We start from the raw sequence: 27,769 nt of genomic DNA, 5'->3' as shown, positions 1-27,769 counted from the left end.
CTCATGAGGGGAAGAGGAGGGGCAGACACTGATCGCTGTGGTGACCAGTGACAGGACCTGAGGGAATGGCATGAGGCTGTGTCAGGGGAGGGTTAGGTTGGTGTGGTGGGTTTAGCGCTGGCCAAACGCCAGTGTACTTACTAGAATATACTTACTCATTTCCTGCTGTGAGATAGGATTAGGAGGAAGGCAAAGCAGGCTCAAAACTTTAAAAGGATATAAAGAAAGCTTTATTAATAGTAACTAAAAGGAAGTTTAATAAGAATCAGAATAAAACTTTTAGAACACTTTCCCTCCCCCCTAAAACCTTTTCTTTCTTACTAACAACGTACAGAAATAATTTAGTCACTTTTAGAATAGTCTTTCTGCAGTTCACTTAGGGAGGGGAGTCCCTCTAGTAAATTTATGGAGACTTCTCCACAAGAAAACAGTTCTTTTGTGGCTTTTAATTTCCACGAATAGCAACCGCCTGGAAAATCTGTAATTGTGAAGTCCTTCTTATTTTTACAGCTTTTCTTACAGTTGTGTTTATGGGCTATGTTAACTTATGGGGTCCTAGTTTAAAGATGAGCTGTTTAAGAGTAAAGGTTCTCATTATCTGTCTTTGAAATCATCTTCATCTCTGGGAACAGAGATCATCTTCTTCCCTCCCTGGGGGCACAGGGTCTTCATCACTCTTCTCTCTTTCTCTGTTCAAACTTCTCATGGGATCACAGCTACTTTAAGATTTGTTTACTTTAGCATGGAGGCCTTTGCTAAATACAATTTAAACAAGTAATCTCCCTATACTTTTTAACGTGTTATAGGAAAAAAAGAGTCTGATGTTTCAATTATATCTTTTTCTATAGCTTTATAAGAGGATTTTTAGCCTAAAACTAAAGGCATCTCCTCATCCCTCCCATCTGGGACCTGACTTCTTTATTGACTTTGGTGTTTTTATGTTGTTTTCTTACGTGCCTGCACTTTGTCCTTTTCTCTCACCTGAGGGAGGATTAAAGCACCAAAAGAGTTAATATCTCGCCCAGGGCCTGCGGATGGTCACGTGACCCTGGCCAGCTCAGTAGCTTGCAGCCAGAGCTGTTTTACGATAGAGGTTTCTGCAGCGGCTGCGCTAGGGCTGTGTTAGGATCAGCTGTGCTGGGAGAGGGCCAGAATCTCAGCAGCCAGACTAGAACACAACAGCAGCATGTCTGGGGGCCAATGGCTTCTCCTCCCCCCTGCCCAGTGGTTGCGGGTGAATCTCAATGGTAGTAGAATCTTGGTGCGGCCTGGCCATGGCCCCGCGGCCTCCCCTCCCCCTGCTCAGCAGCAGATGGGGCCTAGCGGGCTCCCTGGGACAGGGCCTGGCCCCGTGGCAGGGGGTGCCCAGCCGGCTGAGACAGGGGGCCGGGCCGGCCATATTACCTGATCTCAGGCTGGAAAAGGGAAAATTCCCAGGATTTTTGGTTTTACCATGTGTGTTCACAGAAGCGTATCAGCTTTCTTGGTAGTTAAACAGATTGTCAATTCTTAAAGCTAATTACTGATTGGTTTTTTTTTGACAGACATGGAGTAAACTGCTAGTAGCTTCTCTTAGAACATCACTTCCTTGATGCAAAACCAGCATAGTTGGATATTAGAAAAAGATTCTTCACCCAGAGGCTGGGCACTGGAACAGGCTTCCCAGGGAAGTGGTCACAGCACCAAGCCTGGCAGAGTTCAAGAAACATTTGGACAATACTCTCAGGCACATGATGGAATTCTTGGGGTTGTCCTGTCCAGGACCAGGAGTGGGAGTCAGTGATTCTTGTGGGTCCTTTCTAACTCAGGATATTCTATGATTCTATGTAGAAGTAGTCATTCACACCTTCTTTTTTTTTTCTTTTTTTCTTTTTTTCTTTTTTCTTTTTTTTTTATTTTTTTTTTTATTTTTTCCTCCTTCACCAATAGCAAAATTCAGTTCATAACCCTGTGTCACATGAAAAGGGGAGATTTCCTCGACCCTTAGTGTTTGATTTGTCTGTCAACACCCCTGGAAAGTCAAAACCCTTGTGCTTGTGCTGGTCCAGTCTGTCAGGGTCCCATTAGGGGAATCCTTCACTGAACAGTCCTGCTGGATTAAATTACTTATTAAAGGACACACACTAACATCATAAGGGAGACCCCTAAGCAGGTCTTCCACTCTATTTGAGTATGTTATCTGCTGCTGGCAACTGCTAATGCCTGTGAAGGACTCACTAACAGTTTATGGAATAACACTTTATTAATATAAAATTGTGACAGGTTAAGATTTGAGGAGTGTTGGTTATAGTATCTGACTACAAAAAATGTATTCAAAGCAATACAGAGACAAGGTCTAATCCTCAATAAAATATTCAGTGCATACAGCATATGGTTCTTAACCAGTAAGTGTCCCTATGGGGGAGAAGACAGGTTCAGCTCATCAACTGATCCCAGTAGTTATGATGGAGTCTTCCTTAACTTTTCCCTCATTCTCGACTTACTTTTATACTACTTTGTTATTTTTAGCTAGAGCTTGAGTGACTCTAGTAATGTATACCTTTGTTACTGATTGGTGTAAAATTGTCTCACTTCGGTCTTAAAGATATAGTCAATAAAATCTAGAGTGCATGCCTAGTGGGGGGTGGTCGTACCTTGGAGGGAGGTAACTTTAGAATGGAGGTGTGTGTTAATATCATAATTAGGCTATAAGGAACCAAGTTCATCCAAGGAGAATGATTTCACCACAGTTGTTGGCTCAGCAGCACGACATATCTCTCCCTTGGGTGACAGGTGCTATGGGGTTCATCAGCTGCAAAGTACCATGGAGTTCCCCTCCCTGCAAGGATTTCTACAGAGACTGGCCACTGTGTCTCCACGCTGCTCCGCCTTCCATTCCATCCCCTTTAGCAGGTGCTATGGCTGCAGATTGTGGGTGTGGGGAATCATCATGGAATAAGTTTTCAGCATGCCAACCACATTCCATCCAGGGAGTAGCAGCTGCATTTTACCTTATAATTTCTGTACCATTATAAATTCTGTTAGGATGTGAATATAACTTCTCAGTTTCCTCTCATTTTACCTTCAGCCATCTTTCCATACCCTCTATTTTCTCTTGGATTTAGTCTTCTTGGAGGCGTTATGACGCGTGTTATGACGCACTTCAAAAGGCGAGGATAACCCAGGTTCTTGCTAATAGATCCCTTGGGGTGGATTAGAGTGAAATGACACTGAATGCTTGGTGTTTGTAAATATATATATATGTAGGGTTTATTTTAGAATAATTTGGGTGCAATGGGAAGCAGGTCTGTAGTCATTTGGTTATCTATTGTAATATAGCAATATAAAAGCATAACACGTATGGAAATGTATTAAGGAAAAAAAAGAGAAAGAAAGGATAAGAGTAAAAGGGTATAAAATCACCACCCGAGTCCAGTGATGAGATCTGTTTGTTGCAGTTGCAATGTCCATTGTTTGAAGTGATGGTTGCAGTCTCAATCCATCAGGGATGGGGAAAGCCCAAGAAACACAAAGTCCAATAGGGATAATATATGCTCAGGCTCAGTGGGGAGTTTCACACAATGTTGTAATGCTGTGGATCACTGGAAACTTTGGGAGTCTTTGATGGTTTATGACACCACCTAATACATTACAGCTGCCTCTTAGGTCAGCATAATTGAGTCAATTATGGGCCTTCAGAAGGGATGAATACCTTCAGGCCTACTTGTGAATGTTCTGTGTGAATGTCCCAGTGCTTGTCTGGAAGGGAATTTTCACACCTGAGCCACTTGTATAAGGACAATGGCATAATAAAAAGCACTATTCCACCTGGCAGGATTTGCCTCTTTTCAGCCTCTTCCCTTATCTTGTTCCATACCATCTTGTAGACTGAGGTGCACACCCTCTGCAACTAATTGGTTACTGTGCTCATCATCAGCAAAGCATCCTGCTGATTGTTTGAGCCATTAACCATTAACAGTCCACTCTCTCACCAGGGAAAGCTGAAAATTCTTCTTGGACAATGGAAGAGTGTTAGCCTTCAATTTGTGTGTGCATTCATACAGGAAGTCCAGTGTATTGGTTTTGCATGGCCTGGTTTTGGTACTGGTAGGCGGTCAGGGCTACAGGGGTGGCTTTTGTGAGAAGCTGCTAAAAGCTTCTTTCATGTCCAGCAGAGCCAGTCCCTGGTCACTCCAAAGATGGATGTGCCACAGGTCAAGCCTGGGCCAATTAGAAATGGTGGTAATGCCTCTGTGATAACAGATTTAAGAAGAAAGAAAAAAAAATTGTGGTGCAGTTGCAATTTCAGTCAGAGAAGAAGGGAGTGAGAACATGTGAGAAGAACAACTCTGTAGGCACCAAGGTCAGTGAAGAAGGAGGGGGACGAGGTGCTCCAGGCCTCAGAGCTGGGATTCCTCTGCAGCCTGTGGTAAAGAACACGGTGAAGCAGGCTGTCCTCCTGCAGCCCATGGAGAACCACGGGGATGCAGAGATCCACCCGCAACCCATGCAGGAGCCCCATGCCAGAACAGGTAAATGCCTGAGAGGAGGCTGTGACCCTGAGGGAGACCCATGGAGAAAGGGGCCCTGCTCCCATGCTGGAGCAGCCTGTCCTTGAAGGACTGCAGCCCGTCCTTGAAGGGCTGCACCCTGTGGAAGAGTGACCCACACTGCAGCAGTTTGGGGGGGACTCTTGCCTGTGGGATGGACTCACATCAGAAATTCACCAAGAACTGTCTCCTGTGGGAGGGACCCCATGGTGCAGCAGGGGAACAACTCCTCTCCCTGAGCAGCAGGAGAGGATATGGGTGATGAACTGACCATAACCCCCATTCCCTGCGTGAAAAACACATTCACTCTCCTGTGAAAATTTAAAAAGTTTAATAAAGGACAATAGGAGACAAGGACCATAGAGCAAAGGTTATTACAGCCACACTCAGCCAAGAGCACACTGTTATCTTCGGAGATACCCCTTAAATACCTTTTCCATTACATCAGCCTGTTGCACATTCATAGACCCTTATTCATAGTAAACTTTTCCCCAAACTAGTTTACATGTTCCAAGAATTGTTTAGCATATCTCCTTCTTGAGTCCACCTTTTTATAGCATGCATATTCCTTGGTTGTGGTTTTAGTCCATTCTTATCACTTCCAGTTTTTGGGCCTTGGTCCACACTGTCTTCAGGTGGTGAGTGCTGATAGTTGGCATATCTACAGTGTCTTCTTCATATGTTCATTGGATGTTATCCCATCCAAGCAAGCATTTTAACACAAGCATACTTATATCAGCTATTTCACTACTATTTCCAAGCTTAATTAACAACAGAAATAAAAACTATATCTTTATAACAAAGTTACTTTAACATTACACATATAAAATCCATTTTAATATTTGCAAAAAGCCAATATTATAATATGTATCTATAACACCTGTCCCCTTGTGCTGCTGGGTGTGACCTGGAGTTCCTATGCTTGAGACATAAGACAGACTCATGTGTGTTTCCTCAGACAAACAGCCTCGTTTATTGTCTCCGACACCCTTTTATAGACAATTCAAAACTCCTGATGCTTCACAGACATTGCTCTAAACTCCACACCCCACAGACTCTTACCCAGTCAAATGCTTGTATTTTAGGAGAGCTCCCATTGGCTCTGTCAGCTTCTGTCAGTCAGCCCAGAGGCTGGTTCATGGAGCTGAGCTGGGCTGCTTATTATAACTGGATTAATGCTAATGCTACATCTCACCCTGTTTCTTTACTAAAAATTGAGATCTGTTCTTTGTCATCTATTTGTAGGAGTCCCTAGCAAACAGGGTGACAGAAACAGCATGATTTTAATTTGCATGACATATATTAGTGAAGGTGCAGTATATTGGTTTAGAGTCTGTAGGTAGGAATTTCTTAATGTTTAGGTTACAAATCATAGCTTATTTTAACAACAACAAGCTACTTAACTCCTAAAACTGATGAAGAAAGTCTAGCTACTAGAGAAAAAAATTTGTAAACAGAAAACAGTCTGTAAACAAAGCTGTAAGTTATATCTTAATTCTCAACTGAAATTAGAAAACCTAGAAACATTCATCTTTGGTACAAGCTTAACAGATAAGGCAATTCATAAATGAACAGAGTCCTTATATGAACTGTTATTTCAAAAGTCCCAGATTCCTATGAGGTAGTTACTTATTGTTCTGGTTTCATGGCTCTGTAATGTCTGTTGGAGGGACATCGGGCTGGTGCTATGATTCTGAGCAGGACGCAGGGCAGGCCGGATGCACCTGGCAGGTATCCAGTGTCCCACTGTCTGTTGAAACGCACGCATATCCCCGTCCCCAAGTAATAAGGGCCCAGGGACCTCCCCATGTATTGGTGAGGAGGTCTTTCACCATTACCTTGGGTTTAGGCATCTGGATATCACTAGACGATTGTAGTGATGGGAAATGGTTCAGTATAACTGGGTTCTGGGATCTTTCCAATACTGTTAAATGATGTAGTGTGTATATGGCTTTAGTTATTCTGCTCTGTGGGGTCTCACCACACATACCTCCCTTTTGTTTATTGAGTACCCTTTAAGGTACCATGTGCTCTTTCCACTATGGCTTGTCCAGTTGCTGAATGGGGGATACAGGTTTGGTGTGATACACCCCAAGGCTGTAGGAATTGTCTAGTTTTCTGAGAGATGTATGCTGGCCCATTGTCAGTTTTGATAGTGTGAGTGATGCCCAGAACTGCAAAAGCTGACCGCCAGTGTGCGATGGCATCCTGACCCTTTTCTCCTGTGTGTACTGTAGCCCACATTGCTAATGAAAAGGTATAAATTGAGACATGCACATATTTTAAATGGCCAAATTCAGGGATGTGTGTGACATCAGTTTGCCAGATTTGCAAAGCACGCAGTCCACGAGGGTTTGCCCCCATCTGCAGTGGTGCAGCATAGCCTTGGCAGTCAGCACAGGTGCTAACAATATTATAAGCCTCTGTATTTGACAGCTGAAATTGCTACTGTAAGGCTTGAACACCTTGGTGGAAAAAATCATGTGATGCCTTTGCTTGTGCCAGTGTATCTGGTTCTGGTGCCATCCAAGCAGGGCTAGCTAGCATATTTGCTCTGGCATTTCCCTCTGTGATAAAACCTGGTAAATTTGTGTGGCTTCTGATGTGTAGGATGTAATATGGGCAAATCCTGGATTGAATGGTGAGGCATAGAGTTTTGAGTAAGTTAAACAGTTGTACATTATTAATTTCTTTTAGTATTGTTCGGTCTAATTTTTTGTGTGATGTCAGCCACATATGCAGAGTCTGCTACAACATTTAGAGGAGTGTGAGGAAAATGTTGGAAAGCTATAGCTACAGCACATAGCTCTACTAATTGGGGTGATCCATTCTCATGTCCCTTCAGCGTTTGCCACTCGCCTTCCTCTTTCCATGTCACAGTGGCTTTTCCTGTTTTCCCAGAGCCATCAGTAAAAACCGTAACACCCTTTAGAGGTGTTTGGCTATTTAAGGGCTTTAGAGATAGCGTGGTTTCACTGCTTAGCTTTAGCAATCTATGGCTCAGCAAGTGGTAAGTGATTTGACTGGTAAAATTTTGTAAAGCACATTGCAAGGCTGTACAGTTAGCAAGACTCCATTCAAATTCCTCTTGACTTGTAGGAATAATTATTTAGGAAGGATCTTTTGCATTTAATTGCAGGCACCTGTGATGACATTTGATGATTAACTGTGCTGTTAGCTCAGAGACGGTAGGTGCAGTCTTTTTTGGTCGGTGAAGTAAGAATACCCACTCTAGGATGTGCAAAGGGTCAGTCCAGTGTGTATTCCACTGTCCAATAATAACAGTAATATGAGAGTCAACAATGATAATGAATACAGTGATACACACCTCAGGGCATATCTGGTGGACCTGTCTCTTTGTGATAGCTTGCTGTACTGTTTCAAGAGCAGCTTTTGCCTCTGGGGTTAGTTTTCTGGAGGAAGTAAATAAGTAAATTCAGGATCCCCTCTCGGGAGGTTGAAAAAGGGTGCTAATTGAGAATTGGTTATCCCTAAGTATGACCTGACCCAGTTTACAATCCCCAAAAGTTTCTGTGCATCATTTAAAGTCTCAATTTTGGTGGAAAATTGGATTGCTTGTGGCTGTATTGTTTGGTTCATTATTTTGAGTCCTAAATATTTCCAGGGTGCTTGCTTTTGCACCTTCTCTGGTGCTACCTGCAGCCCAAATGACTTTAATGCTTGCAGCAGGTTTGGCTGAATCTGCAAGAGTTCCCTTTTTGTTTGGGTTACAATCAGAATGTCATCCATGTAGTGATAGCAGTATGCCCCTGGAAACTGTTCTCTCACAGATGAGAGTGCCTGTGCAACTGATTTGCCGAAAGAAAAAACCTCCACAACTTTGTAAAAGTTGTAAAGCCAGTATGTTTATTACAGCGCTGGATGCATGTGGGGATCGCTCCCCTTAAAAGACACGTGTACCTCTGGGAACTCCAGATCCTTTTTTTATCTCCCTTACTAATCCATATGCATGGAATTTCACAATAGGTTCATACATATTCATGTTACTGATTTCTCGTTACACTTGCAGCTAGTTACCCTTGCAGATACTTCTTTATCAGAAAGTACAGAAAGAACTCCTGGGCCACCCTGCCCCATCTCCTGCAGTCTCTCCATCTGTTTCAAAGTTCAAGGGGCCCCCCTCTTATCTCTGTCCTTTGGCTGAAGCAGTTTCTTCGAGCACAGGTATTTTGGGAGAACAGGCAGTCAGACCAAGCAGCTATGTTTGCAAGCTACAGACTTAATTCAAGATTTAATTTACCTAAATCTGAAATGGATTTCTACTCTGGAAAATTTCCACTCTGTCTCACAACGTACCATTGACAGATACTGGGACTGTTGCGCATTCCTTGTGGAAGTACACAAGAATGATAATGCTGTGCTGGTGCAGCGTTATTAATGGAGGGTATTGTAAAAGCAGCGAGCCCCTGACAAGAGAAGAATGATGCATCTGACTCCATGATATCAGAAGGTTAATTAATTACTTTATTATACTATATTATTCTATACTATATTATACTATATTGCACTACATCTAAACTGAAACTGCACAAGCACTCAACTGAACAAAATCTTGTGACTATCTGCTGACCGACAGTCTGGACACGTGCTTGGCCCTGATAGGCCAAGGAAACAAAACACCATCACTTTGGGTAAAAAATCTCCATATTGCATTCTACTTTGGCACTAACACAGGCGCAGCAAATGAGATAAGAATTGTTTTGATCATTCTTTTCTCTGCTTCTCTCACTGCTTCTCTTAGGTTCAGAGAATGTGAATCCCACAGGAGGGCACCGTAAAGGCAAACTTTGGGATATCGTCTGGGTGTAGTGGAATAGTGAAAAAGCAGTCCTTCAGGTCCACAATCAGGATATCCCAGGAGGCAGGTATCATTGTGGGAGAAGGCATAGCAGCTTGTAAAGACCCCATGCCTTCCATCACTGAATTGATTTTTTTTAGGTCATGGAGCAGCCTCCATTTACCAGATTTTTTTTTTACAACAAATACAGGGGTGTTCCAGGGGCTCATAGACAATTCTATGTGTCCTTGTGCTAGTTGTTCTTGTACTAATGAATTTAGGGCGTCTAGTTTTTCTTCTTCAAGGGGCCACTGCGGCGGCCACACAGGTTGAGTAGTAAGCCATTTCAGAGCTGGTGTGGGACACCTTAAACCCTTTAACACAGTGGCCCCTGTTAAAAATCTGTCCCCACCTGAACTCCCCATGCAGACAAAACATCCCTCCCCCATAGGTTCAGTGGTGCAGCAGTAATGTAAGGTCAGATTGTAGCTGTTTGGCCCTCAGGATTTTTGATCAACACAGGATTGCTGCTCAAGCAGCTCTTTGTGGTCCCTCCGAGGCCAGCAATGGCAGATCCCGCAGGTGTAGTAGGCCATGATGTAGGCCATATATTAGTAGAGATGATGGTGACATCTGCCCCTGTGTAAATCATCCCACTGACCTTTATCTGTGGAGGCTTTGCCTTGGGCATTGTAACAGTACAATCCATGTTAGGTCTTTGATCTCCTATGACCTGAGTCCAGTTCACCTGGGACTGTCCTGTTGATCCGAAGCCTTGGTCTCCTTGCTCCTTAGAATCTGCTTTGGGGATATAAGACTTAAAAGGAATGAGCTGTGCCATTCTGGTTTCTGCAGGGATTGTTATGGGTGGAACGGGTGTTGATACCATGGCTTTTATTTGTCCTGTAAAATTGGCATCTATGACACTCAGGTGCACATTGATGCCTTGTAGCATGGCACTGGATCTCCCTATAAGGAGAGCACTCATGCCTTTCCCTATGGGCCTCTGGGCCTTAAGAGAGATTTCATGTACCTGTAGTGAATTTATGGTTATTGGGACTGAGGTGGATACATCCATTCTAGTTGTCCCTCTTGTCCTGGCTGTGAGCAGGTCACACAGGCTTGTACTGGAGGGTGGGAAAATGCTTGTGTCGTCGAGCGTTTCCCTGTCACGCTTGGTCTTCCGTTTCCCTGGTCCTTGAGAAATTGACCATTAACATGAAATTTGGACCAGCATTCTTTTTTTACAAGTCCAACTCTCCCACATAGTTTACAGTTTGCATTCATACCCCTCTGTCCTTGAAATGTCCCTTGTGGTGTGGACTATTGTGGACAGTTTGCTCTCACGTGACCTTGTCCACATCTGTAGCAATAGGGAGTTTAACAGTAGCTGTAATCGTATTAGCTAGCATATCCATGTTATGAGATCCAGTCTTAACCTTAGCACATGCATTTATCATATCCTCTAGGGATGGATTCTGTTTAGGTACTGCATCTATAACCTTTCTAAAGTCCACGTTTGCGTAATCTCGTGCTAGCTGCAGTATTAATTGGCTCCTTGCTTTGCTGTTAGATATCTGTTTTTCCATAGCATCTTTCAAATGTTCTATGAACTGCATATACAATTAGTCAGGTTTTTGCCTTATACTTGAATAGCTTTGGGTGGGTACAGACATATTTGTAATTTTTGTTAAAGCTTGCATTGCTAAATCCTTTGCTTGGACTAGAATAAAGCGGTTCAAATGTGCTTGGGTTTGTGGGTCTTCCATGGGGGACAGTCCCATAAGTTGAGAGATCCCTGCCCCAAAACATGGATCCTACTGTGAAGCTCTTGAGTTTTTAGTCCCTGATCTTCTGCATAAGATTTCCAGCTTGATTCAAACATCATATATTGTACTGGAGTGCAGAGTAATTTCACAATCTGCTTCATATCATATGGGGTTAACTAACTAGCAGTTATAAATCTAAGCATATTTGCAACAGCAGGTGACCCTAGCCCATGTTTAGCAGCTAGCTGGCATAGCTCTGAGACGATTTGCCAATTAAAGGGAACATATTTGTTGGGTGTTGTCCCATTACCTCGCATCACTGGGAATGCTGCAATCATTCCCCCACTCGGTTGCCAATTCTCTGATGATGATGAACACATGGGTACCAAAATTAGTTCAGCCCCTTCTATATCTCCACATTCTATAGCCTTTTGTTTTACCTCTGTCCAGAAAATTACCGGGTCTTGGGTAGGAATGTTTCCTGCTCGGAACATCGAAGGGGCTGGAGCTGGCGTCAGCAGGGTTATAGGGACTTTGTCAGCTTGTTGGGACCTTGATTGTAGATGCCATGATGCTGCGACAGTGACAGCTGCATGTCCAGAGCTGGTGCAGGAAACAGGGCTCTATATCATGGTGTTGGAGCTTCCTGGTTCCGGAGTGCTTCCAGGTGTGACGTAGTGACAACATCCGGGCATTTGTAGCAACGTCATCTCCGGTTACATCCCCATGATGCAGTGGCAGGCAGGCGTGGTTTGCAGAGGCGGGGCTGTGGGCACGGTTTGGGGGCTCAGCCAACTAGCTCCGGGCAGGGGCAGTTCGGGTGTTTCCATGTTGATGAGGGGCATGGTCAGCCCCAATGACGGGGGCTTCCCGGGGACAGCATGGAGCTGGAGCTGCGTCATGCTCACTGGCTGCCCAGATGAAATGGCGGCGCCATCCGAGCTACTACAGCATCTGTGCATGGTAGGCACTGTGTGACATTTTCGGGGTGCCAGCACAGGGCACCTCGGTGTCCCTGGGACCCCGCTGGGCCCCCCCATCTCCCTGCGCGGTGGGGCCGCTTTGTGCTGGGGAGCTGTGAGGGATGGTTCTCCCGGGGACAATACCAATGTGGGGGGGTAATTCAGTGCAGCTCGGCTACGTGGGGCGGCATTGCTGGCCATTGTGGCCTGCCACGTGCTTTGGGGGCTTAGTAAGGTGTCCATCTCCCCTGAAAACTCCTCCAGTGTGTTGTCCTCCCCATACAGTTCAGTATTTAATAGTCTTATTAAATCCAAAACAAGCCTCCGTGGTTTTATAACTCTTACTGTGTTTTCCTCCCCCTTCGAGACTGCCTTTAATATACAATGGCCAGTTTGTTCTCAGGTATTAAGGTCAAAAGCATTTCTTTTGTTGTGTCAAACCTGTGGGTTTTTGCCCATGTAATTAATCTAAATAACGCTTCTTCATCATAGTCTATGTCCCATTCCTTAAAAAAAAATTTCCATAACTGTGCCATGGGGTTTTCTGATGTTGAAAACCAAGCGCCCATGGTCTCCGGTGGGGTTTTTCTTCTATTTTCAACTTCTCCGGTTTCCTTTCCACACAGCCCTTTGGCTGTGATTTTGTTAAAAACGCCAATCACCTGTTTTCAAAATTTTTAAAAGTTTAATAGTAATAAAATGGTTATAAAAATAGTAATACAATTAGAGTAATAATAATTTGGACAAACTGAATTAGGACAATATGAGACAATAAAGACAAAGAGTTACGGACGCCCGGGTACCTTTTTCTGGGCAGCACCAGCCCGAAAAAGGACACCCATTAACAAAGGATTAACTCTTAAAAACAATAGCCTGTTGCATATTCATACACTTCATACATGATGCATAAATTCCATTCAAATACAGGTTTCTGTCTGGTCATCGTCAACTTCTTCCTCCAAATCCTAACAGCGCCTTCGAGGCGGGAAGAAGTTTGTTTCTTCTGATAAGAGGGCCATAAATTCTTCTTCTCTGAAAGATTTAGGTGTCCTTAGGTGTCCTGTGGCTGCTATCTCGCTGTGAGTCCTTTCTTTTTAAAAAGAGTATCCTATATAGCATCGTTTCTATTTTAACAATTTTTATAACCTAAAACTATATTTAACACAGTACTTAAGAGAATTAATACAGCATTACTTTCTAACACAACACATATAATATTCATTTTAATATTTGTGAAAAGCCAATCATAAAATACATGCATTTTTCACAATTTTCTGCAACCTGTTGCAAAGCTTAATCCCAACAGCCTTTGCTGTGGCTTCTGGGCTCTTTCAAGCCTCTTCCTTTTCCAGCTTTTTCTGGTTTCTCTTCATCACAGCCCTTTGGCTGTGATTTTCCACAACCTTTGTCGCAGAGTTAGCTCCTGCAGCCTTTGCTGCCTATTTTCGGGCTCTTTTCAGCCTCTTTCTTTTTCAGCTTTTCGCTCTGTCTCTCTGGCAATTCCACAGGTCCTTGGACTGTTCAGTCCTCACATGGTGGCACCACTTGTGATGTGAAGTTCTGTGGTGGTGTTTGCAGGGGTCCCAGGATGAGGGAAGAGATGAGAATCTTGACTTCATGTTTCAGAAGGCTGATTTATTATTTTATTATAGATATTATATTAAAAGAAAATGATATATTAAAACTATACTAAAAGAATAGAAGAAAGGATTTCATCAGAAGGCTAGCAAGGAATAGAAAGGAATGATAATAAAGTCTTGTGACTGCTCACAGCCTCAACACAGGTGGCTGTCATTGGTCATCAAGTAAAAACAATTTCACATGCTGGGTAAACAATTCTCCAAATCACATTCCAAAGCAGCAAAACATGGAGAAGCTGAAGCTTCTCAGCTTCTCAGGAGAAAAGATCCTGTCAGAAGGATTTTTCATAAAATATGTCTGTGACATAATTCCTATGCTTGAGACAGAAGACAGACTCATGTGTGTTTCCTCAGACAAACAGCCTCGTTTATTGTCTCCGACACCCTTTTATAGACAATTCAGAACTCCTGGTGCTTCACAGACATTGGTCTAAACTCTACGCCCCACAGACTCTTAACCAGTCAAATGCTTGTATTTTAGGAGAGCTCCCATTGGCTCTGTCAGCTTCTGTCAGTCAGCCCAGAGGCTGGTTCATGGAGCTGAGCTGGGCCGCTTATTATAACTGGATTAATGCTACAGTTGGGGTAGGAGGCAGAGATTGAAAGAGGGAGGGTTGTGGGAAAGGTACTTTTAAGGTTTTATTTAACTTCTCATTATCCTGCTCTGATTTTGTTAGTGTGATAAATTCAATGCATATCTCTACGTTGAGCCTGTTTTGTCCATGATGGCATTTGATGAGCGCTCTCTCCTGGTCCTTATCTCAACCCATGAACCCTTTATTAAACTTTCTCTCCCCTGTCCAGCTGCAGAGGGGAGTGAGTGAGTGGCTTTGGTGGGTGCCTGGCATCCGGCCAGCATCAACCCACGACATCCCAGTTGGACCTCCTGGCTGACAGGACACACTGCTGACTCATTCAACTTGCCATCAACCAGGATCCCCAGGTCCCTTTCCACAGTGCTGGTCTCCAGCCTCTTGTTCCCCAGTCTATCCATATATCCAGGGTTGCCTCGTCTCAGGTGCAGAATCTGGCAGTTGCCTTTTTTAAACTTCATACAGTTGGTGATTGCCCAGGCAATGACTACAAGTGATATAAAATACGGGTATAGCAATAAGAGCTTATGGTCCTTTTTTTATGAATCTGCTGGCTTTATGAGAGAACTTCTTTGCAGGTACTCCTTGTCCAGAGAGATAAGTCATTGGATCCCGTCCCTCAGGTGTGTCAACTGCACCATTAGTTTGGTGTCATCTGAAAATTTGCTCAGGGTGCATTTGATCCCTTTGTCTATGTCAATATAGAAGATTTTAATTAACACTGGTTGCAGTACAGATCCTTGGAGGGACACCTGTTGTCACCAGTGTCCATTGGGACTCTGAACTGTTGACCACTATCCTCTGGATGTGACTGTCCAATCACTTTTTTATCCATCAAACAGTCCACCCATCAAATCTGTCTCTCCAATTTAGAGAGAATGATGTTGTGGGGGACTGTGTCAAAGGCTTTACAGAAGTCCAGATAAATGACATCTGCAGCCCTTTCCTTGTCCACTGATGTAGACACTCCATCATAGAAGGCCACTGGGTTGGTCAGGCAGGACTTGTCCTTGGTGAAGCTGTGCTGGCTGTCTTGAATCACCTCCCTGTCCTCCATGTGCCTTAGCAGAGCTTCTAGGAGGATCTGTTCCAGGATCTTCCCAGGCACAGAGGTGAGGCTGACAGAGTGGTAGTTCCCAGGGTCCTCTTTTCTACCCTTTTTAAAGATGGGTGCAGTGTTACCCTTTTTCCAGTCACCTGGGACTTCATCTGTCATGACTTTTCAAATTTCATGGAGAGTGGCTTGGCAACTACATCAGCCAATTTTCTCTAGACTCTGGGATGCATCTCATCAGGTCCCATGTACTTTTGCACATTCAGGTTCCTCAGGTGGTCACAAACCTGATCTTTACTTACAGGGGGAGGGACTTTGCTCCCCCAGTCCCTTTCCTGCTGTCCATCCACTTGAGAGGTATTGAAGACTAAAGCAAAAAAAGTTTTTGAGTACCTCATCCTCCTCCTCATAATCTGTTGTTACCAGTTTTCCAGCACTGTTTATCGAGGGGAGTATACCTCCTTTGACCTTCCTTTCCTGGTTCACAGACCTGTAGAAGCCCTTCCTGTTATTCTTTGCACCCCTTGTCAGGTTCAGGTTCAGTTCCAGTTTTACCTTTTCCTTCCTCACCCCATCCCTACACAACTGAACTTCATCCCTATACTCTTCCCAGGATACCTGTCCTGGTTTCCACTGCCTGTCCATTTGCTTCTTTCCCTTTACTTTGATCAGCAGGTCACTACTCAGACATACCAGTCTCCTGTCTTCTTTGCCTGATTTCTTGATCCTATGAATTGTTAGCTCTTGTGCTTTATGGAAGACTTCCTTACAGATCTGTCAGTTCTGTTCCATTCCCTTGTCCCTGAGGGCAGTCTTCCAAGGGATCCAACTATCTCCCTTAAGAGCTAGAAGCTTGCTTTCCCAAAGTTCAGGGGCTTAACTTTGCTCCTTACCCGACCCATATCCCTCAGGACTGCAAACTCCACCAATGTGTGATCACTGCAGCCCAGGCTGCCTCCAATCTTGACATCCCTGATTAACTCACTTGTGTTGGTGACCAACAGATGTAGTAACACATCCTCTTTGGTAGGGCTATCTATTACCTGGCTCAATAAGTTGTCATCCATGCATACCTGGAGTCTCCTGGATTGTCTACAGCTTGCCATGCTACTTTCCCAGCAAATGTTGGGGTGGTTGAAGTCCTCCAGCAGGATGAGAGCTTGCAAGTGCAATGTCTCCTGTAGCTGTAGCAAGAAGGCTTTGTCAATAGGCTCCCCTTGATCAGGTGGCCTGTAGCAGACACAAACCACAAGGTTCTCTTTGTTGCCTTGATCTCTGGTCCTTACCCACAGGCTTTCAACCTGCTCATGGCTGTTCTTCAGACAGCTCTTCACTGTTGGTGATGACATCAAATGCAAAGAAAAATCTAAGTGTAAGAAATAATCTAAATATAAAAAAATCAAAATGTCAATATCAAGATGGCAGCGATGAGAAAACACTGATGCAGTGTTATAGCTTTGAGCTCTGCTCTAGGTGTTGTTTTTCTCTTCTTGTCTCTCTTTCCCATGCAAGCTCCCTTTTATTTTATTTTAATTTTGTTACAGATAAACAACTGCCTTCTGATTGGTCCTCAGGGCCTCTGCTAGTTTTGTGACACACAAAACATGTCTCAAGCATTGCATGCATGTGATCATTTTCAATCACAGCAAGTTACACACTCATATGGTGGTCTTCCACCAAAGTAATTTTTTCACAGCATGCTCAGCAAACACACAAATTATCAGAGCCTTTAGGGTTAATATTCGCTTGTTCTAATCTTGGTTAAGATGCTAGGTGTCTGGCACTGTTCCCACACTTCACAATAGACCTCTTGATGCAGAGGGCATATTAATAGACTGGACCTGTCTGTTTATTCCAGTGTTGCTGCCTTCAACTGGAAGTAAAGAGGAGAATATAATTTGTGTCCCAGAATACTGGGATATATCTGGAAGTGTGTATATATGTATCTTTGCAGCATAAGCAGCCAGTCAAATCACAGTACACTCTGACTCCTGTATGTATTGTTGAAGCCAATGACCAAAAAATGCAGAACGGGGAAAAAATCTGATGGGTTAGATTGCCCAACAGGAGTTGACATGTTCCCACTTTAAAGATTTATATACATAGAGGGAGGAGACACAGGATAATTTAATTTGAATAATTGAATAATTGGGCTTTGTTGTTGGTTGGGGACGGGAGGGCTTTTTTTGTGGGATGGTGGGGATTTTGTTTGTTTTTTTCTTCCCCCCCAAATAAAACAGAGCTTCTCATCTAGCCTAGAAGGACCTGCAGTTGGAATTACTCTCTGTATGCTTTTCTAAGATAGCTGAGTAGTATTTATCAAGTCTTTTGACATATCAGCTAAAAAGAGGTAACAGAGCAGAGAAGGCAAGAGGCTGCCATTTTGAACCTCAGTGTATTTGAGTAACTTAAATCCCTGATTGTTGGTATATTGTCTTGGTTTTACAATAGGATGAATTTGTACTTTGTATTGTTTCAACAGGTGATGCGGATGACACTGTCAACATTGAATTGGAGACGACGGGAAATGGTGAGGTGGTTAGTAACATGTGCAACAGAAATAGGTATGTTCTGAGGTGCTTCTCAAGGGCTCCTGCCTTTTTGTCAGCTAATCTTAGATGGCTTGATCTTGTTTGTCAACACTCAGGCTCTGCAAATATCTCACACCTTCTGTTCCTCTTTAAAATCCCTTTTTTAGAAGACAATAATTATGTCAGTGCTGAGTGGGTTTTTTGAGCATGTAATAGACTAGGCACAGGCCAAGTGAGACAATACTTGATTAATGCAGTGTAACTTCTTTCCCCTTCAAGGTAGGGACATTCATAACCCAGATTTCCCTTTCTTCCCTCCATGTTGGGTTTGGGTTTGAGGCTGCAGCAGAGAAAGGGGTAGTGGTTATGGGATGTTACACTATGCTACAACTTTGCTTGCTCTGAAGGGTAAGGCTCCAAAAGACTGATGAGAGCACTGTCTTATCAGTGGTGGGGAAGATGAACCAAAAAACAGGTGAATGAAATGTGGAGGTTGCGTCCCACTGTGTGGCATACAAGATCTCATGAAGGGGTTCTCAACGTTTGTTTTCTTGGTTTCATTTTTTAAGCCCCTTTGTAAATCCAAGATTAGAGTGTAATGCTTCTTTGTCACGTGGCTATGACATTGTGCAGGCCTCTCACCTGCACTGGAAAGCAAAGCAAACACTAACACAATCCAAGCCTTTCTACAATATTGCTCAGAGTATTTCCCTAATTAAAGCCTTTATGTTCAAGTGCATATCAATTCAATACAAGATGTATCTGAAAAGCTTGTTGGGAGAGGGTAGAGGTTAGGATTTTTAATTTTATATCTTTTAAAGTTGTGCTTAGTATTAAATGCCACGGTGTTCTATTAAATGAGACATTTGGCATGCTTTCATATTCTTTTGTGCATGCGCTGTACCGTGAGATGCACATTAAGAAAAGAGGTTAAAATTGCCTTTTAAGTGTTTGGTGTGAGGGCTGCTTTTGAATGATATGATAAGACCAAATGAGCCAGAACTTGTTATGCAATTTGTCTTAGATAACAAGTAAAACAGTTCAATTTTCTCACTGGGATATAAAAGCTTATCTTGCAGGCTTTTTTGTTATCTGCATTTCAGTGATTGCTACGGAGTGTACACAGTTAGCCTTTGTTTTAATGTCCTTCTGCAGACGTTATCAGGTTTAGCTTTTCTTGCTGAAGCTGGTCTCTTTCAGTGTTCTGGCAACCTCTTAGAACTTTGACTATAATCTTTTGCTGAACATCTATATCTGCTAGGTTTTGTCAGTTGTGCCTAATCCTTTCTTTCTCTCCCCAGGTGTTTATGCACTGGACAGTATAATGCAAAACTGGTTTACACTTTTCACTCCAACAGAAGCCACTAGTATTGTTGCTACAACAGTGATGTCCAACAGCACCATTGTCCGTCTGCATCTGGACTGTCATCAGCAGGAGAAGCTGGCCAGCAGTGCTAGAACACTTGCTCTACAGTGTGCCATGAAGGATCCTCAAAACTGTGCCCTCTCTGCACTGACTCTCTGTGAAAAGGATCACATAGCTTTTGAGACTGCTTACCAAATCGTTCTAGATGCTGCTACAACCAGCATGAGCTACTCACAGCTTTTTACTATAGCACGATACATGGAGCACCGTGGTTACCCTATGCGGGCCTATAAGCTGGCCACTTTGGCCATAACGCATCTCAACTTGAGTTACAATCAGGACACACACCCTGCCATTAACGATGTTCTCTGGGCATGTGCACTCAGCCATTCTCTTGGGAAAAATGAGCTAGCAGCTGTAATACCTCTGGTGGTCAAAAGTGTCAAGTGTGCAACAGTACTGTCAGATATTTTGCGCAGGTGTACTTTAACCACTCCTGGCATGGTGGGACTCCATGGAAGGAGGAATTCTGGTAAGCTCATGTCACTGGACAAAGCCCCTTTAAGACAACTCTTGGATGCCACGATTGGAGCTTACATTAATACAACTCATTCACGTCTCACTCACATCAGCCCACGACACTATAGTGAGTTTATAGAGTTCCTCAGCAAGGCCCGAGAGACCTTCTTAATGGCTCATGATGGACACATACAGTTTACACAGTTTATTGATAACCTAAAACAAATCTATAAAGGCAAAAAGAAACTGATGATGTTGGTTCGCGAGCGGTTTGGTTGATGAAAATGAGTGAAGGGAGGAGGTGGTTTGGTATTACTTGAGCTTGCCTTCGTATCTTTTTGAACTTAAAGAAACAAAGCCACACTGGTATTATATGTGTATAGTTATACTGAGTTTGAAAACTAAACTGTCATGTTGTGAAAGTTTGTGTGTTTAAATTTTTTCCTTTCTTCTGTTTTGTGTGATTAAAAAAAGGTTTGGTTTACACTGAGTATATGTTGTCAAGTGGCAAAAGCCCACATCACTCTCCTGTTCTTTCTGTATATGTTCACAGCCTCAAAAACAAAACATATTTCAATGGCTTTAAAAAAGCAAACAAAGCACCTCCATCCTGTGATAAGTACCTCAAATGCATTCAGCTTTGCTCCTTTGTAACTCATTATTATATTTCAACATATTTAAACAAACCAACAAATGAAATACTAGTAGTTAAAAGGCTGACCATGTGGCTTTGTAGTGCTCTTCATCCAGAAGCATGGCACACAATGCTTATGCATGTGGAAACTTAGCGACTGTCAACATACATTCTCAGGGATTTGTCAAAATAAATTTTTTAAAGTATGAGAGCATTTATTGTACTGTATATATATTATAGTAGATGTCTGAATATTGAAAAAATCTAACATTAATTTATTAAACAAATTCAAATATATGTAATGCAAAGTACTTGAAGCTGCAGTAGCTTGGTTTTAAAGAAAAAATATCTGAAGGACTAAAGTGCGCCTTGCTTCAGGGTTGGCTCAGGTGGTGAACTATATGCTGGGCATCTATTGAGAGCCATCTTTTGGATTACATGGTTGGAATGATACCTACTGGAGAAGTTTTATATATGTATACGTGTGTGTGTGTGTGTGTGTGTATATGTATACACACCTAAACACATGCTTGTAACAGGCACTATAGTAAAGAGGGACAACAAAAAATACACAGCCAGAGCAGCAAGCCTTAGCATTAAGAATACAGTATGCCAGAATTGGGGTTTGTGCCTCCTAGCCTAGGAAACTTAAAGAAATATCATTTTGGACACAAAATGCAAAATGATTGACATGATACATTACGTCTTTGCAGTGAGCTAATAATAAGCTAACCTTTGTGCACAAATATATATATATATATTATATATTCTGCATAGGTATTTTGACTGTGCAGGACAGAAAGTTGTGTAGGTATGACTGTTCTACTTTTCCGTTCATTTTTGTAATTATTTTATTTTCTCTAGAATCATTCAAACAAAAGCAACCTTCTATCTTGCCTTGTCTTAATGCTTTAAATTAACCAAACTGGAGATCTAGCTACCAAACCGTTCATGATATTATTAAATACCAACTTTGATTACAGTATCGTGACTTTGCTTTAGCTGATGGTTCTGCATCCTTGTGCTTTTTAAAACAGTTTTTGTTTTGGTGCAAAAGTTGTCCAATGTCTCTTGTTCCCTTCATTAGAGAACATGCTAGAGGTATGTTTGTAGGTATTTTTGTTTAGAAAAACTATTTCATGCTCTCCATTTTATTTATTATAATAGGTAAAAAGGTTGTACTTCATTACCCATGTAAACAAGCTCATGAAGTTGAAATTAAGATTTGATACAATGATATCAATTTATTTATGTAACTAAATCACTGTTTTATAAACTTGTTACTGATAACAATTTTTTTTGTTTTGATTAAAATTAGTTTTTTGAAAGTTGATTCTGTCTCCTTTATGGTGTCTGTTGCTGGAGTTAAATTATCTATGAATAGTTCATAGATCTTAAAAACCCAGCTTGCAACTTTGGTGCATTATGGTGATAAGCAATATGACCAAGAAAGAAATGTTTTGTTCCTCAAAAATCTGCTGAGGAAAAGTAGTGTTCACAATTACAACAGCGCCTTTGCTCATGCAGGAAGACTTGGTGTGTCAGAAGGACCAAATGGTGCCTGCAATTGAAGATGTGTGGTCCATACAACAAACCATAAGCCTTGACATATTGCCCTGGTGGGACGGAAGAGTGTTTGGGAGCATGTTTCCACTCAGTGGATTATTTGGGTGACCATGAAAGTTAAGATGTGCTGCAGATATATACAAGGACAGTTCTTGCTGTTCTTTGGATTTTCTAAAGCATTTTGTGTATTCTGAACTGTGCAACTCACTCCACCCAGCATGGAGTTCTTGCTCACCAACTAACAGACATCATTTCTGCATTTTTGGAGTCTTTGCTCAGTAAGATGTGTGTAAGTTTTCCAGCCCTTAGTGAAGCATGCCATACAGAATGGTTGAAAATTGAAGAGGAGTGTTCTGCTTTACCAAGATCTTTATCATCTCAGGTATGTTATATGATGTCATATTTGACTACATGATCTGAACACCTTCACTTTCTTTTTTTAGTATCTTCATCTGAAAACAGAATTAGCATGCAGCAAGCAACTATCAGAGATGCCAATGTACTCATGAATTCTGACAGTGAGACTTGTGTCACTGGAAGATTAATGAGGAAAAGACCTGAATCTTTGTACAACTTGTCATGTAAATATATGAGTCTATACCAAGCCTTGCTAACAACTGAGTTGTCCTGACCTGGTAGTACTAACATTCTGTAGCTTCTGTAACTTCTATGCCTTCCAAGTATTGAATTCACATGACATGTTTGCTTCATTATTTTGTCTCAGAATAATTTTCTGCTATAGACAATAAGCAATGAGAAAGATGCTCCATTCTGTAAAAGGATTTGTGTGGGTGTTGGGGCTTTTTTTGCCTCTTACAAATAATTCAGTGTTATGGATATTGTGGATTATATAGATTGCAAAACTGAAGCTTATTTGAAGACAAAGGCTTTATAATGAAATGTGATCTTTATGGTTGCCACCTGCTTTTGACAAGCACAATGGCTTATTCTTCTTTCAGAACTGATCAAAGTTTGACTAGTTTTCAGGACTGATTGAAATCTCTTTATATCCTCAGTGGTGTTGCACAGTTCAGTTCACACCATGTGTTTGCCCTACATGAGTTTCTGGTCCCTAGGTTTTTTTGAGATCTTAATACCCCTATGGTCCCTAGGTTTATTTTCTTATCCAGAAATAACTCCAGTATTGTCCCTAATACGTAGTTTTTGCAGTAGAGAGGTTGAGAGGGTAAGAGAGTAAAAGGGCAACAGAGTAAAAGGGTAAGAGAGCAGAAGCATAAGAAAGCAGAAGCATAAGAGAGCAGAAACGTAAGAGAGTGAGGTTCCCGTTACAATACAATAAATCTTCTTCTGTGTTGAATATTCTAATTCTCACTAACCAATCTAATACAATATACAAATCCTATAGCATTTACATACAGCCTATAAGAATCACTACATTACCATACTGTGTTACATTTTAAACCCTAAAAACTACTCTTTGGACCCCTTCTGCCAAGCTGGCATGGTCTGCTCTGACCCTTGGACCTGTCTGCAAGCAGAGGGTATTGTTTCATCAAAAGGGGATTACCTTCAGTCCGGCCACACCATTGTTTTCCTGTTGTTCAGTAACTAAGGTATCTCAAAGCTTGCTTTCATTTCAATCTCACTTATAGTTTCTATATTCTCAAAATCTTTTTGCCAGACTGTTGTGGTGTGTTTTATGTCTGTTCAGTTTTCCCCCCATTGTTCTCTCAGAAGGTCCTGCCCTGTTACCAGTTTGTGTCAATCCCCAAACCCCTCCCCAGTTGTCTTGGTTACTAAATGTATCTTTCTTGTTCCCCACCCCTGGCTGCCTGCCTGTCACTCGACACCCCTGCCTCTTTTTCTAGAAAGTTCGGGCCAGGGTGTCGGGTGATTGGGTTAGGGGCCAGGGTCCCTCCCACAACTGTGTTTGATTGGTTCTCCGATTATGCCAATCCTTAGTGTATCCTTCTCTGATTTGCTATCTTTGACCCCCCCCCACCCTCTGTAAAACCCGGGGTTTTCTTGCCTCGGGGCTCTCAGCTCGTTCTCCACGTTTTCCCTACCAATAAAACCACCCTCCCTGAAGAGACTGAGAGTTGCCTCTTCATTTCATCCTGCGACTTCGGAGCTCACTACTGCGGCCACTCGTCCGTAAGCCTGTCATCGCTAGGCACCGGGCCCTGACTTCGTGTTGGGGAAGTGCCTTACTGGCTGGAGGTTGGCTGGACACTTATCTAGCCTGGGCATTTTACTTTCCACCGGCCACCGCTCCAGTTCTGGCGCCCAACGTGGGGCCCCCCCTTTTCGGATTTGCTCCTGACCAGACAACGTCAGTAGAGCCTGGACTCGTGGACCCCACAGACGGGATTTCGAGAATCCCAGCGGTCGCGGAACTACCCTGTGGTCGAGCAGACCTTGTTCGAGAGGTAGCGCTCCCCGGGGACCTCGGACGGCAGCTCCCTGCACCCTGGAGTCGTCCTGTCGCAGGAAACTCCTCGTTCCAGCTTTTCGTTTGTCGCCTCCGGACTTTGTGAGTATTCTGCTACTCTCCCTGTCGCCTTCCCCTCTATTGGTGTTTCGTCACCACTCTTCTTTTTCTCTAGACAGGGGCCGGGGATGGGCACCCTTATTTCTTTCTTTCTTTCGCGTTTACTGGAACGGGGGGGCTTTACCGCGGCTGCCACCTAACATCGAGCGATGGGTGCGAAGCTTTCGCTCTCGGCAGCTCAGAAGGGGCTGTTTTACCAAGTTGTGGGTATCCTAGTTGGGGGGGGTTGTTCCGTTGATAAAAAGGAAGTTAAAAAATTAATCCGATGGCTTTTTTCTGAGTTCCCCGAAGTCTCCCCCGATCTAATCAAGGATCCTGCCTTTTGGCAGAGGGCAAATGCCAAGTTATCAAACTTGATTAGATCAGGGGACACCTCGCTTTCTCCATTAGCTTTTTGGATTTCACAAATTTGATCTATCTTGAAAGCAGGAGGAAACTCAGAAAAACCTTCGGTCAGTTTTAGTTCGTGCCCCAGTTCTTCTGCCTCTCCCTCTACCCCTAACCCTCCTCCCCGTCCCCACAAACGTAAAACCAGGATTCTGAAGGGTGCAGCTCGCTCCAGCCCCGAGCAGGGTGACCATTCGTCCCCTAGCCCCCTTCAGAATACTTGGCCCCCCCGCCCTAAGAGTCCTGGCCAGGCTCTTAGGGGCTCCTCGTCTTCCCCTACCTCCCCTGTTCCCGTCCCCAGGTCCTCAGTTTCTAAAACCCCAAGATCCAAAACCCTAATTTCTAAGTCCCCAGTTTGCTCCCAGTCGCCTCCAATTCCCCAAAATGGCTCCTATGGAGCCCAAGATGGAGGCGGCCACATGGCTGAAATGGCGGGAAAGCCCTCTTCTTCTCCCCAGAATCCCTTCTTCCCAAGCTCCAACCCCTTCCTGCCATTCGGCCACTCCCAATGTTCTACCCCCTCGTCCTTCCCCCCTCCTGGTCCCTCCTCCTTTCCCGAAACCTTCCCTTCAGTAGTCCCTCCCCTTTCCCCTCCCACGTCCCCGCCCATGGCTCCTCCCTCGGTCCCTCCCATACCACCTCCCATCTCTCCACCCCCTGCCAGTCAAAAAGTTCCACCCTTTGTCTCCGCCTCCTGGGAGGGTCCCTCGATATCGGACCGCCCTGCCCCAGTTCCCAGCCACGCCCCTACCTCCTCCTCTCCCGGTTCCCACGCTCTCCCTGCCGGCTCCCGCGCTTTGAGTTCCGGGGGCGGGGGGGGAGTTGGGAACCGGGAACCGGGGTCTGCTGCGATACCATCTGCAGCCCCGGTTGTTTACCATCCAGAGGGAGATGGTGGGGTGCGTCACCAATGGGTCCCGCTGCACCATTCGCAGATCAAGGAGCTGTGCAAGGCACAGAAGGATTACGGCCGGGACAGCGAATACTTTCGGGGAGTGTTGCAGGCAACTCTCACCGAAGCCGATGTCACCCCCTATGACATCCGGCGTCTCTTCACGTGCCTGCTCAATCCCACCGAGCGGGCTATGTGGGAGGCAGCCTGGAAGAGGGGAGTGACGGAGGCCCTCCCGAGCCTGTGGGAACAGCCCCACACGGGGCTGGACCTAACGGGCAATGTCCTGGCCGTCGATCAGCTCCTTGGGACCGGGAACTGGGCAGATGGGCAATCGCAGGCGAGTGCCATCCCCCAGGAAGCGCTCCGGCAGTCAGCGCGGGCGGCCGAGAAGGCGTTCCTGGCGCTGCCGGGGGCGGCTCCTCTCCTTTCTTTTTCCAGGATCTTTCAGGGCACCGAGGAATCTTTCCTCGATTTTATCGAGCGTCTTCGAAAAGCTGTCGAGCAGCAAGTGGCGGACGAGGTTGCCCGGGAACATATCCTGAAGGAAGTGGCGTCCACGAATGCAAACTCTGCGTGTAGGGACGCCATCCTCAGCCTCCCGGTGCACCCGCCCCCCTCGCTGCACGATATGCTCGAGGTCTGCACCCGGAAAGTCCTGATCATGCCATCTAGGGAGGGAGAGAAGAAAAAACAGCTGCCGCCCCGAGTCAGCGCCGCAGAAGAAACACCTGAAGACACCTTCTCTGAAGCCACCTGCCGCTCGCCTGCACCCGGTCCTTCCGCCGCCAAATCACCCTGCCATCTGTGCGGAAAGCTCGGGCATTGGATGCCCGACTGCCCGCTGCGGCGGGAATTTTATGAATTCAAAAAGGGGCAGAGACTCCTGGGGAAAACCCAGACAAAAAACTAACATCTGAGCGCAGTTCCCCCCTGCGCCATGATAAAAATAAGGCGGGACAACAGACACCACGCAGGGAGGGGAGATCTCAGGGACCGCCGCCTGCCAAACAAGACATATTGTCAACGGACTTGTCATATATTGCATGTCTCCAACCTAGACCCGTGCTAACTACCTTTTCTGCTTTCAGACCCTTCCGGCTGCAGCTGACGGAGCCGCTACATCTTAAGAACTCCGATTTTCAACTCGTGTCAGTCAGCCTGGAATGCCCAGGAAACTGGGGGCGGATAAGGTGTAAGTACGTCGTTGTCGGAGACACTAAGCACACACCTTTAGAGGTGAACATAATCCCGGGTCTTCTGCCATCTGACCCGGGACTGTTTGCCGTGGGGCTGCACTGTGTCCAACCCCCCACTTTCCTGCCCAAGGGACAGGTGATTGCACAAGCGATCCCTGTTCCCAAAATGACTTGGGCCCTGGGGTTTCCTCCGGCTGAACTCCAAAATCCAACAGTAGCTTGGGCCCAAGTCCTGGGGTGGGAAAGGCCTCATATCACCTGTCATATCTCGAAAGGGGGAGAGGGCAAGCCTCTTAAAGGCTTGTTGGACACAGGGGCAGATGTAACGATCATTCCTTCCCGGGAATGGCCGTCACATTGGGAATTGCAAAACGCGCCTGGCCACGTCCGAGGTGTCGGGGGTTTACAATTGGCACGTCAATCTAAGAGCATCGTACAAATTACGGGGCTGGATGGGCAATTGGCTTCAGTGCGCCCATTCGTATTAGATTACACGGAACCCCTGTGGGGGAGAGACCTCTTGGCCCAGTGGGGAGCCCGAATTGACCTCCCAGCAGCTCCCCAGGTTTTTCGGGCAGCGGTCACTGATGAGCGCCCTACCTGGAAACTGAATTGGAAATCAAACAAACCAGTGCAGGTAGTGCAGTGGCCGCTCAACAAGCAAAAATTAGCGGCGCTCAACGAGCTCGTTAAGGAGCAGCTACTTAAAGGCAACCTGGTGGAGACCATGTCCGAATGGAACTCCCCAGTGTTCGTTATCAAAAAGCCCAACAAAGATAAGTGGCGGCTCCTTCACGACCTCCGCCAAATTAACAACA

The 27,769-nt window shown here is 44.4% G+C and overlaps 1 protein-coding gene across 1 annotated transcript in view; it reads left to right on the top strand.

The window, feature by feature from the left end:
• Positions 1-21,728, top strand: part of LOC136568514 (zinc finger SWIM domain-containing protein 6-like) — a 281,712-nt gene extending 259,984 nt beyond the window's left edge. The window contains exons 13-14 of the mRNA XM_066568521.1: positions 17,828-17,909; positions 19,178-21,728. Coding sequence (XP_066424618.1) covers positions 17,828-17,909; positions 19,178-20,040 — 945 coding nt within the window. The 3' untranslated portion in view covers positions 20,041-21,728. The remainder of the gene's footprint in view (positions 1-17,827; positions 17,910-19,177) is intronic.
• Positions 21,729-27,769: the final 6,041 nt, after the last annotated feature.

This window comes from Molothrus aeneus, chromosome W (assembly GCF_037042795.1).
Source record: "Molothrus aeneus isolate 106 chromosome W, BPBGC_Maene_1.0, whole genome shotgun sequence".
Classification (NCBI taxonomy): Eukaryota; Metazoa; Chordata; class Aves; order Passeriformes; family Icteridae; genus Molothrus; species Molothrus aeneus.
Note: the sequence above shows the minus strand (reverse complement) of the source record. Positions and strands in the feature narration are given on the sequence as shown.